The sequence below is a fragment of the Manis javanica genome, chromosome 2 (genome assembly GCF_040802235.1).
Source record: "Manis javanica isolate MJ-LG chromosome 2, MJ_LKY, whole genome shotgun sequence".
NCBI classification, from domain to species: domain Eukaryota; kingdom Metazoa; phylum Chordata; class Mammalia; order Pholidota; family Manidae; genus Manis; species Manis javanica.
In genome coordinates, this window is record NC_133157.1 from 95,029,391 (window position 1) to 95,042,374 (window position 12,984).

Here is a 12,984-nt window from a genome sequence, read left to right on the forward strand (position 1 = left end):
GTTACAAGAGTTCTACATATATACTGGGAACAAGTTTCTTATCAGATATATGACTTACAAGTATCAAATGCAATTTTAACTACAATAGGTAGTGTGTGTGTGTGTGTGTGTGTGTTAAACCTCTCTTAAAAAACAATGCAAAGTTAATGATTCTGATTTTTAGTAGTTGGTGGTGACATAAGCATGTGTATATGGTAAAAAGTGTAGAAAGAACTCAAGTTGTTTATCACCCATGTGAAGGGTTGATATGATTTTTCACTATCTTGTGTTCCCATTTTTCCTACATTAAATGCATTTAATATGATACATCACTTAATTATAAATGCATATATAATTTTCTATATTAAACACACTATTTTACCATTTTTCCCTCTAAATCTCCAGAATCTACCCACCAAAAATGAGCAGAACAGAAATAGAACTGCTTGAAAAAATGTCTTACTGAATGCTACCCCATAAAATTTTAGTTTCATAGTCTCAGGAAAACTATGAGAATAATGTACTTAACAAGTTTCATTTTTTAAAAAATCTACAAAAATAGAGGAATTTATTTGAGGAGGAGGCCTGCTCTGCTAAGGTAGAGTATAAACTATTAGAAGGACTCCCAGTGAAATCAGGAGATCAAGATAAGATATGATGGGAGACAGCTTGGGTCTCAGCAAACCCAAAGGCCTGAAATAACTACTGGAAAAGAGAACTTTATGTCAACTGCCTTTTGTGGGGGGACAAAGTAAAGTATAAATTTTAAATAGAAAATAATCAGAGGAGAGAAAAGATTATTATGATTATGGCTTACAAGCCATGCTGAAGTGCACAGCAGTCTGAGCTAGGGCCCACTGGAGAGGGCTCAGCAAGCAGGCTGTGAGCAGACCCAGGCAGGTCAAAGCACTTCCAAAGTAAACGTAACCTCTATGAAACCTTATGGCATTACTGAAGACTTAAAATACTATGAAAAATTGTTTCTGCTAATTCTTCTCTAGAATTCTCAAGGAAATTTTTTCCACAGTAAACATTTTAGTGTATTTCATTATCATGGCATTAAAGGTCTCTGACTAATTACACATCAGTACATACATTTATAACTAAAAGTTCACATTTCCCCTCTACAAGGTTGCCCCCCAAATTCCTTTAGACAGATCTCAATCCTTGATTTTCCTCATGTACAAAAGATCTAGGTTCTCACTACCCACCTGCCTGAGATAGAGAAAAAAGCTTGAATACTGTCCAGCTTCGGGAAGGTATGAAAGAAACACGGTGATACAGATGAGTAGGACAGTGGAATCTTTTCCAACTTTCTTCAGTGACTAGGAATAAGCAGAAAGAAAAGCACATAGAAAGCAAAGAGACACCAATGTCATGGATATTCTGGGATACTGGCTTTACTGTTTTGACCAATTAAAGTGGTAACAGAAGTGAAATGCATTATGAAATGATGTGAATGCACTAACATTAAAGCACCATCTCTCTATGGAACTTACAAGTCCTAATTTCAAAGTATGTGTTTCAAATATTACAGCTTTAAAAAACAAACAAAAAAATTGCTCTTCTTTGTTAATAATACTGTCATGTTCTGAAACAGACCCTGAACATCCTATGAACAGATTCTGAAGAAATATAGCTCCAGAACCTTTTAAGAAAATCTCTTTCATTAGTAATATAATTCCCTTAAAGTCATAAACAGTACAGGGTTTTCATTACATTTAAATTCACTCTATTCTTTAAAGTGTTAATATTCAATTTGCCAGTAAAACTGGTAGACAAAAAAAGTATGCTCAAGCCATGGGGTCAGTAACAAGATTCTCTGACCAGTGACAATTTTTTGAATGTTATCTTGTCCCAAAATCCTTCTTCTATTCCTTCTACACAGGATTGTTGAGTAGACCAATGGTGAACTGTTGTTACCTAAGGAGTCGACAGTGCTGTAGTGCATTCTAAGTCGACATAACTGTGACCTTTAGATAACCAACAGCAAAGCAACTAGTTCTTCTTAGTTCTAATGAGATCTGGCTACAACTAGACCCTAGACTAGTTCATTCACATACACTTGCTGTAACCCTCCCAACAGCTGTGGAAAGTAAGTTGCAGCAGCCCCACTTCACTGCTTCCACGTGTGACCTGACCACCACATGTGACCTGACCAACACATAACCAGATGTGGGCGGATGCACCAGCTGCTGGGTCCAGGCCGGGGGCCCTTCTCCAAACACCTCTTTTTTGATGTTTGACATCACTGCACAAACAGGTCACGCCCCAAGGGCACTTTTTAGAAAAGAATTTCTGATGAATTAGTTTTCTTCTAATTATTTTTCCTAAAAGGCAAACTTGGGGGATAAAAAACAAAAAATAATCTATTGGTTTTTTTTTTTCTACACACATTTTTTTTCCCTGCAAGAAAATTTCAAATCAGATAATGTGAAAGAAGGGGAGAGTAAGATTCTTCTCAGTACCTTTTCTGTTGCTAATGGACACTCCCATCGTTCCCGACCCCTTACCCCCCTAAAATTATAGAAAACAATCCATTCAACCTGCAAATATGCAAGTTCAAAGCCTCTGGTTAAACATTTGTTATTAGTTAGAAAATAACTATTTCAGTCAGACCAAATGCATTTATCCTTGATGAATTTAAGTGAATGAAAACAGCAACAATTTTCATTTATTTTGTCTAAAAAAGAAAGAAAACAACTGCTAGAAGGAATAAAGCCTTCCCAAACCCTCACCAGAGACTACCAGGGCATTTTCTCTCTTCCCTTATGATAAGCACATGCTTGACTCAGAAGCATTAATTCCCTATGTTCCTTGGTACACAGACCACCTCAGTCCCTTACTTGCAATAAAAGTTTTTCTATTTTTACTGAAGAAAGAAATGGATTGACAACTGTTGGGATGTTTGTAGCTGCAGAAATGTTTTTTATCTGCACAGCTTAGAAAGATATTTAGGAAAGCAAATGTTTTCATGTTTTTATTTACCGCAAAAGGGTCTGCTTGTTTCCAGGAAATCTTAGCTCCCCAGGAAAGTGGTCTCATTTTCTCTGGCAAAGATTCTGGAACAGCCAATAAGATGAAGCAGATGTCCAAAAGAGCCACCACTGTGGCCAACAGTACGACGAGGCTGTCTCCATAACTGGCTGAGAGGTATGCTCCAATGGCCGGGCTGCTGACTAGGCTGGCTGCAAAGGTGGCTGAGACCTGGAGAAAAGCACATACTCACCCAGGGGCCACCAGCTAAGGTGCACACCTACGTTCCCATACTCACCCAGTGCCACAGGTACACACCTATGGCTATCCTCCTTTGGCTTTAAACAAGAAAAAATAACTGTATTGTATACAAGTTTAAAAATGAAAAAGAACTGATTTTATTTTAAGGATGTGTTTACAAGCTTAACAATAGGAGATATCCTAGGAAGCTACAAGAGTGAAAAATAATCATCTTATTGATATAGGGTGGGGACCTGAGACAAGCATCATAATTAATTTTCCAAACAAGCTGAGATATAAACAGTATAGTAAAAACAGGAGGGAATCCATCTTAAGGCTAAAATTCTATTTTAAAAGCCAGGAAGTTAGGAGATAAGATTCCTAACATATTCTTTAGCAAACAGACAATAATTCAGCCCACCTTGGGGGCAGGGCAGGAGGTCCTGACTGACATGTTCCCAGAGGGAAGTCACTGTCCTGGGGAGTGACTCTGGGAAATGACCCTGACAGAACTCTAACTGCAGATCAAGAAATTTCTTGTGTTAAATTTAGTCTGCAGAATTAGCTGGAGGACTGATAATAGAGGAGAGGAGGTATAGTGTCTCTCACCGGAGATAAGCATCTTGAGACCACCTGACAATTCTATATTCCCTAGCCCTTTGTTACATTACTGAAAAATTTTTAATAGCCTATAAAACCCCAGACCCTAAACCTTTCAACATGCCTCCTCTCTGAGGAGGCCCATACTTTCCTTTCTTTAAGTGTGTTAACTTTAAATAAAGCTTTCTCACTTCTGAACTTAACTATGTTTTCTCTCTCTGCACCTTTCCAGTGGTAAGCGTCTTTGTTTCTTTGCTATTTCATTCTAAGTCTCCACTTTATTTCTGATAAGTAGGCAGGGGGTGGAGGGTGGGTACTGCTGAGAGTTCAGATTTGGGCCTACAAGTGCCCGTCACCTAAATGACCCTGAAGGAACTCTAGCTGCAGTAGCCTGCCTGAAAATCTCCCTTCTTTGGGATGTTTTCAGAATATGATCTCACTCCATCCCGTGCTCTGTGGCTCCCCCAAATCCTAGAGTCACAGGGGCTAGCTCCCAAACCATGCAGATCTAAGCGGACACTAGAAGCCTTCAGGAGCTGGTGAGGGTGACTGCCCTATGCCAAGAAGTTCAGCAAGCTCCTGCTCTGTCCCTCCGCACTTTCTTGCTCTCAGCTGCCTGCAAGGCCACTGCCATTCATTACTACTCTTGTTTAATGAATTCCTTCCTTACCTGCACTCTTTTGACTTGCTCGAGGATTCTTTCTCCTTCAGAGTCTAGAACCCTCCCAGTCCAGGTTGAAGTTTCACCTGGTGTGCAGGGAGAGACCTCCCGGACGCAGATGCCCAGCAATGTTATTGGAAATGAAAGTTGTAAAAACCTTCCCCACAATAAAACATACACACTTCAGTTGTCTTTAATTAGGGAATGGGGATATGGGAGAAAGATATGAAAACATTTCTGCAGGGCTGATGATAAGATCTACAATTTACTCAGCAATTGAGCTTGATTTCGTATTCCAAAAACTTGTGCTATTTCATCATTTTATTATTTGGTGACCATTTCATAGCATTTGGGGGTTGGGGTGGGGAAATACCTGATATTCTTAAGAGAAAAAGCTGTTAATAACAACAAAAAAAACAAAGAGACTTGTTGAGGGAGAGGCTGGAGCTTTTTAACCAGAGATCCCTGAGCTATATGGATTTCTGTCACACTGTAACCCTCAACCTCTACCAGAGACCACAAAACCAGCTGATCACCCTTGAGACTGGAGTCCATGTGGACCTCACACTGCCTTCCTGTAAGCAAGTAAAATAAATGTGTCTTTAATTTTGGAATGCAATCTGAATGTTCAGAAGCTTAAACGACCAGTGTCCAAATTATACTGGATGGAGTGCCAACATACTTATAAGTTGGCTATTTTAAACTGCTTACAACTGGTCATCTACATTGCTAATGGATTTTAATCAAAATCACAGAAACCATCATCTATGATTAGAATTATGATTCTTGGTTAGCCAATGACATTCTTCCTTCATCTGTCACCCCTCAAATGAACTTAAAATACAATATATCTGAAATTACACTTAAAAAACAGTAAAAACCATGTAAAAAATATCCAGGGAAAAAAAGGAGTGTAGAAAATTTCCACTTGGGCAACAGGAATTGCTTGGTTCAATATTTATTAAGTATATCTATTATGTAACAGTAAGTACATAATGTAAGTACTTGAGTAAGATGACAGAGTTCCTGCCCTTCAAGTATTTCCACATTATCTGAGATGAAGGCAATCACCTAACTATGAGGTAGGCAAACAATTAGTGGGGCAGTGCTGCAGGGTCCTCAGGCACTAACAACCTCAAACCTGCACAGAATAGGTCAACTCTCCATTTACTAATAAGTGTTCCATTATCTAATCCTCAGCACATTTCATATGTAAATTGAGAAGGTATAATGTATAAGAAACAGCCACATATAAGTTAAATAAACAATCTTCAGTCACACAGATGAGCAAAAACTAGACACCCCTTTCCAAACTCTCAAATTAAATATGCCATCAGACTCTAAGCTGCTAAATTTCAGCTAAAACTTTATAATTCCACAGGAGTCCAACGTTAAGATTTTGAAGATAATGAAGTATAAAGAAAACAATCATTTATTTCATTATTTCTTCAAAAAGACACTTCTATCATAATTGTCTAGCTAATTGAATATTTTCTAAGATAAGGATTGTTCAGTAACTCAAGATTTGGTCACGAGGAACAATTATCTGTGACAACACTTTAATGTGTAAGAATACACTTGACACATGAGTTTTAAATAGAAAATGACTGCCTTCTACTCAGCTCCCCCTCTTGTGGAAAGGACAGAGTAGCTACTTCAGATGTAAAGGAGAAGTCAAAGCCCACGAGACTAATGTTCATTAATAAATGAGGTAGACCAAGCCATGTTAAGCTTTAAACTCATCTTTCCCATCCACGTAATATATCTTTCAACACTAAGTGAGGAAGAAGTGCTCTATTTTCTGATGTTTCCATAATTTAAATATTTGTTATTGGTTATAGGAGTGTATATACATGTCAAAATACTTCAAGCAGTATACTAAGGTTTGTGCATTTTATTGTATGTACCTCAACATAAAAAATAAATGGGAGAGTGGCACCCAGTATTAAGATAAAAAAATTTTGTAAACAGAAAGGGAAAAAGCTTGCAATTAGCAAAGGCAAAAATATTGAAAACCTACTATGTGTCTGAAGAGCTGACAACCTAACAACTGACAGGTGGCAGGGCAGGTGCTTTCAGACACAAGGGGCAGTCCAATTCCTGCCCCCCATTTCTCCATCTGCTACTGAGCACTTACAGTACTCTCATCTCCCTCCCCTTGCCCCCAACTGGAGCCCTGAAGCAGGCACAGCACCTGCTATAGTTTCTTCAAGTGTGCAAAAGGTAAAATATAATGATTGTATATACAGCAACAGAGAGAAATAACAGGAATTTAGAGGAATATCTGTTATTAAACTACATAGCAGTGGATATTCTGGGAGCCCATTTATCCTGTGGAATATGGAAATAAAGGTACAAAGTCTAGTTCGCAAATGTCAAATTTCAGAAGGGGTACAAGCAGGAGTGGTTTCCTAGTTGTTGTATTTGATGAGTTATATTACTTCCAACAGCTGATACTCAAAACATTTTTGTTCAATGAATAAATGAGTTTCTGGGATCAATGACCTTGTGAAATTCTAAATGTCTTTCTTAAAACTTACAGCAGCCTCCTCTTTAATATGTGTATTATCTAAACGCCTTTCACATAGCACTCAACATGACTATGGGGATAAGCCTAGAGGATGACTTCCCAACGATCTCTCAGTGGGCATTAGCTTGCTTACTACACTACTCACTGCTGCAGCCTTGAAGGAACTGCCTCTTTCTTGGTTCCCTGGAGAAGTTTCAGTGAGGAAGGTATACATATTTTATATATTCTTGAACAGATCTCAAAATGCTACTCAGAACCTCAGCAGAACTTGTTCAACAACCCTGTAGTTAACTGACAATAAATCCTATGTCTGTAAAATAGGCAGCCTGCAAACTTTTATCCTTTTTATGGAGTCATCTGACATGTTATATAGATGCAGTTATACATGTATGCATATATAACACCTGACACATCATACAGACATGTGTATACAACATCCGATCTGTTATACAGATGTGTACTTGTACGTGTATGTAACACCCGTGTCATGCAGACATGTAGTTACATGTGCATGTGTAACATCCGACATGTTATACAGACGTGTAGTTGCACATCTACGTAACTTCTAACATGTCCTGTAGACACATATAGTTAAACATGTATGTGTGTATAACATCTGACATGTGGGGGTATATGCAAAGATCAGTATGGGTTAGGATCCTGAGCCCTTCCTGTCCATCCCAGCACAATCTCCAGCAGGCGCTCCTCTTTCCGGCCCCCCACAGCCCACAAGCAAGCATTATCCTAGCGACAAGGCATTGAACTGGAGAGGGAAACTCAGGTATGGCCTCTGGTTCCACAACTCTGAATGGTTGTTCTGCTGAAAGCAAGGAACATTTGGTGAATTTGGATGGAAATGAGTAGCTCAACAGGTATTTCCTGCAATGCACAGAAAAGCTGTAGGTGTGTCAGTCAAGGCTTTGGCTTCCTCAACAACCTCTGCTGGCCCACCTGTGAGCCCCAGGAGCCCCTGTCTTCTTCAAGCCTTTCCATTGCTCTCCCACTGTCCTCCACAGCACCCGGCACACCCATTTTAGGACAGACACACTTGGGAGGAGACAGAAGGCAGTGGCTAGAGGGAAGTGGGGCTGATGGAGAAGTTTTTAAATTAATGTTAAGGTCACAGCAAAAACTGCTGCTGTGTTTTGTAGAACAGCAGTAACTGATTCAAACAATAATTACTCCATCAGTCAAACTGAATGACTGTTGAATGTCTTCCAGGAACTAGGGCTGAAAAGAAAAAGTAAGTCCCAGGAAATGAAAGAGCCTGCCTGGGTTTCTGCATACCATCCCCTCCAATCTACTCACCTCCCATCCACCCCACCCCCTTCTATCTATTGGTGTTCCACTCCCTCCACTCTATTGGCACAGGGATTATTTTGAGCTGAAGGCAATTAGGACCCAGCAGGCTCAGGATAGCTTTTTTTTTTAACCTCTCCTTTTACAGCCTAAAGGAATTCAGTTTCAAGGCCTATTCCAGGAAGACAGCTATTACCAGATACTTTTAATGCAAGAAAGACTCCTCTGCATGGAAGACAAACATTTATTTGCTCTTCTCATCTTCCTGTGACCTGTCTTTCTCCCCTTTGAAGCCCCACAGCCCTGCCCCCTTCTTAACTCAGTGCTGCAGATACGTCTCAACTGCCTTTGAGCCTCTCATGTCTCTGTGGGACTTCCATATGTAGGAAATTAAATTTGTTTTCGTCCTGTTAAACTCTCTTATGTCAATTTAATTATTAGGCCAGCCAAAGAAACTGGAAGGGAAGGAGGGAAAAGCTTTCCTCCCAGACAACACCTGCATGTCTCAACAGGTTCATGCTCTGAACACACGCCCATGCATGTGCACATGTCACCTCCCCCCCCACCCCCGCAAATCACTAGAGCAGCTCTCAAGAGTTGACACTTTGAACGAAGGGCTTCTGTCTTCCATCTACATGTTTTCCTTCTCTGTATAACCAAGCTGCTATCATGCCTAGGTACATTAGAAATGAATGTCTAATACTCAGAAGATAAAAAAAAAACTCTCCTATAATTTTTCTTATACATTCAACAGTTATCGGCTGAATGAATTTTTCTGCAGTACCATGTCCCAAGTAACTGCCTGAGGCATACAGCCAGCAACAAAGAAAAACTGATTAACGTGGCTGAGGCTCTAATGCCTCTCCAATTCGAATCAGGTCACAGACTTTTTATTGTAGCACCTGTATACTGTGTGTGGTTCCTCAAGGATCAGCTAACAAGAAACAATGGCTTTTTAAAAAGCTTGGCAGATGATAGCTTACACACTCCTGTCAAAGTGCCACCCTTAACACCAGAAGACAAATTACTAGCAATTTCTGTCTAGCTATTTTTAACTTATCTTAAGTCTCCTTTTTTATTTAAATTGCTTTGGATTTTCTTTTAATATGTCAGTATTTACCGCTTAATTTAAATCTCCCTTTCCAGTGAATTTTTAATAGAATGTTCATTATTTCTCTAGTTAAAAAACATAATCTGTGATCTTACCCATCCATAAGCAGTACTTCGCTCATGCTCCTGAGTGACATCAGCTACATAGGCAAATATCACAGAGAACGTGACCGAGAAGACTCCAGACACGGAAATCATCGCAAAATACCACCTATAAAAACATTATTTTAAGTACCCAGGTGAGAAGCAGCGAATGTACACTTTTACAACCAGGGCCAGAGATATCATGTAAAGATTGCAAACCAGGAAATTAAAAAAAATACATGTATAGGAATATTTAAAGATATAAAGGACAACTAATAAAATTATAAGTAAGATGGGGAGGAAGCAGAAACATACTGATTTTGTCACTGCTCAAAGGATGTCAGTACATGTAATTTAAAAAGTGAAAGAGTAGGGGATTAAGTCACAGATTTAAACATAGTCGGAAGAAGAGATGTAAAAGCTTTCTAAATTTCCTAGCTTCAGCTAAGAAAGACAAATACAGCAAATGACACAAAAGCAGAAAGTATAACAGATTTTTTATGTAAATAAGACCAAAAGTTTCTATTATATGCAGAGATGCTTAAAAAATTCTACTTAAAATACCAGCAAATGGAACCACAGAACAAAAAGTAGGGTTTATCCAAGATGTAAGGCTGTATCAATGTTAGAAAATCTATTAAGGTGATTCACCATAGTAATAGGTCTAAGGAGAAAATCAAATGACCACCACTGATTCAGAAAGGCATCTAATAAAATTTTGACATCCAATCTTGACGGTAGAACAGAAAATCTCTGAATAAACAGGAATGAGTATTTTTCAACCCTAGAAGTTAGCTTAACACTTATAGTGAAACACAAGCCCGCAATCACCCCTTTATTTAACATCATTCATTAGTCAATTCAAGTAGCAGAAGCAGCAGCATGAAAACTGGGAGAAATAAAATCATTGAAAGAAGAAAATTTAAGGCATTGAGAAGGCATTAAAAAAAAAAGTCCTAATTCATTGATAAAGCATGATTTGTCCTTGGGCAGAAATATGAAAAATTATTTCATAAGAAGTCATTATCTGGTAGAAAATAAAATGATCTATATAGGAACCCAACAAATTTAGAAGGTGGCAAATGTTGACATAAAATCACTATCAGATTATCAAATGAGGATATTTTCACGTGCGCCAAAAGAATATTCATTGCATCTAAAACAGACCCCAAAATCCTTCCATTCTAAGGTTTGTTCTCACACAGGAAGAATATCTCAGCAACAGGGAGGCTGGCCAAAATACCAATCTCCGGACTCCCAAAAACAACTAAGTTACAGCTCAAGCGCAAACTCCAACCCATCTTTGGTAACTAAAGAGAGACTTGGTGCAAAATGATGATTCACAGGAAATACACACGTGTCACTTGGGTAACCAGAACACCTTTCCGACATAGCTGGTCTTCATCCACAGTTCCTGCAAATGCTTTAGAACCATAAAGGTGAAATAGCTGTCTTGTTACTGACAAAGGTGACTTTCAGACCCCACCTGAGGGCAGGGCTGGAGGACTACCTGTAGAATAGGAGGGTTAGAACTTTTAGTCCTACCCTTGACCTCTGGGGAGCGTAGGGGTGCTGGAGGCTGAATCAGCCAATTTTGATTATATAATGAAGTGTCCATAAAACCCAAGAGGACAGCTTTTTGGCCCTCCTCTGAGGGCTTCCACATGCCACCAAGCTGCGCACAAGCTGCATGAGGACAGAAGCTCCTTTGTTTGGGACTTCACCCTGTGTATCTCTTTATCTGGCTGTTGATTTGTATCCTTATCATATCCAATAATAAACTGGTAAAAGTAACCATTTCCTGCAGTTCTATGAGTCATCTAGCAGATTAATGACACTCCAGAAGGGGGTCTTGGGAACCCATGATTTATAGCCAGTCAGTCAGAAGCACAGGTGACGACCGGGGCTTGTGCCAGGCTCTTGGAGTCAGTGGGGTGGGAGTGGTCTGGAGGGATAATTCTGATGCTATCTCCAGGCAGCCAGTGTCAGTGCTGAGCTGAATCCTGACACCCTGCTGGTGACCAGTATTGCCTAGTGGAATAGAGTCTGGGAACCTTAAACTTAAAAGACTTATTTATCATGAGAAAACGAGATCAAATTAAAATTCACATTATGATGTGGAACAGGCCAGTGCTCCTACACAAAGGCAGCTCCTGCCCACTGAAAATACACAGGGCCACGTTTAGTGCCCTGGAGCAGTGAGGACTAGAACAATAGTCTGCCAAGCCCATTAAGCCCTGCACAGAACCCATGCCTGTAACTGACCTCACAGCAACAACAGCTGCCCTTAGAAACATCCTTTGTTTTTATTTCTTCACCTCCGTCATGTATCTAAGACTTAATTCTGTAAATGTGTTAATCTCCCACTTACACAATGGGCATGATGGCAACCACCAAAACTGGCTTTCGGTATAACAAAGAGGTCAAAAGAAAAAGGCACCACTGTTTGAAATGGTAGGGCACAGTTATTCACACAGGACCCAAAACGTCAGGTCGGTGGAGGGCTGAGCCACTCACCATGGGCTGATCCTCATCAGTGGAATTGGGAAGCAGGTGAAGAAGACGGTGCCAAGGAGAAAGGGTTTCCTCCCCCACACGTCAGACAGAGCACCTATGAGCGGGGCACTCAGGAAAGACAGCAGGCCCTGGAGAAGAAAGGAAACAGCCAGATTTATCATGTGATCCTCAAGTACCGATATTCTTACTTTGTAAATGTTCCAATTCATTTTATTGGCCCCCAAAAAGACTCTGAAACATTAAATGCAAAATGTTCAAAAAATTTTTAACAAAATTTCTAAACATGCTGTCAGAAAGGGAGTAAAGGGGTAAGAACTTGTTTTCCAGGAGAAACTGGAGAAGAGGCCCACAACTGGCTCTGAATATCCTGGCACCAAGCATATGGGAAGAAGCCAGAAACTTCATTCACTTTAATAAATACGGGTAGCACACACACCATGTGCAAAGCCCTGAACTCCCTGGTGCAATGAAGACACCAAATGCACACACATGTTCTGCTAACAAAGGGCCTGCACTCTTACAGGGCTCAATAGGACCAGTATGCATATACCCTCATCAGTCAGAGTTACAGTTCCACTTGCCTGGAGAACTTAGGAAGAAAACACAGCATCAACAGCAGCGTTTATTTAGGCGGAAGGAAGCAGAGACTGGATGCTATACACATGCAAAGGAAGTGGAGACACGTTTACTATTTCTCTACTCTGGCTGCCACTTCCATGCAGTTCCCTGACTTTGGGAGCCACCACAGGCCTCACCTCACATGCTCTGTCTGAACACACGACCACCAACACCTACATTATGGACAGCTTTCCAATCTCTCTTCTGAGCCCTGAGCCTACAGCCACACTTTTCTTTCTGTGCATGTAACATGCACACTGTTCCCTATATGCCTGACTTAACACCCACACATCCCACTCTGGCTGAAGCCCTCCAAAGCTTTTCCCTCCATCTCTCCACTCCCCAGAGCTGCTCAGACCATTCATTCCCT

At 40.1% G+C, this 12,984-nt stretch overlaps 1 protein-coding gene across 4 annotated transcripts in view; it reads right to left on the reverse strand.

The window, feature by feature from the left end:
• The window catches only part of MFSD14B (major facilitator superfamily domain containing 14B), a gene marked incomplete at its 5' end in the record, with an annotated part of 50,915 nt that overhangs the window by 15,644 nt on the left and 22,287 nt on the right, over positions 1-12,984 (reverse strand). For 3 of the 4 annotated variants that reach the window (XR_012127893.1, XM_073228924.1, XM_073228922.1), the window contains 4 exon segments: positions 1,191-1,304; positions 2,968-3,186; positions 9,492-9,606; positions 11,997-12,124. Coding sequence is in view for 3 of the 4 variants with exons in the window: in XM_073228924.1 (XP_073085025.1) it covers positions 1,191-1,304; positions 2,968-3,186; positions 9,492-9,606; positions 11,997-12,124 (576 nt within the window). 4 annotated transcript variants of the gene reach the window in all.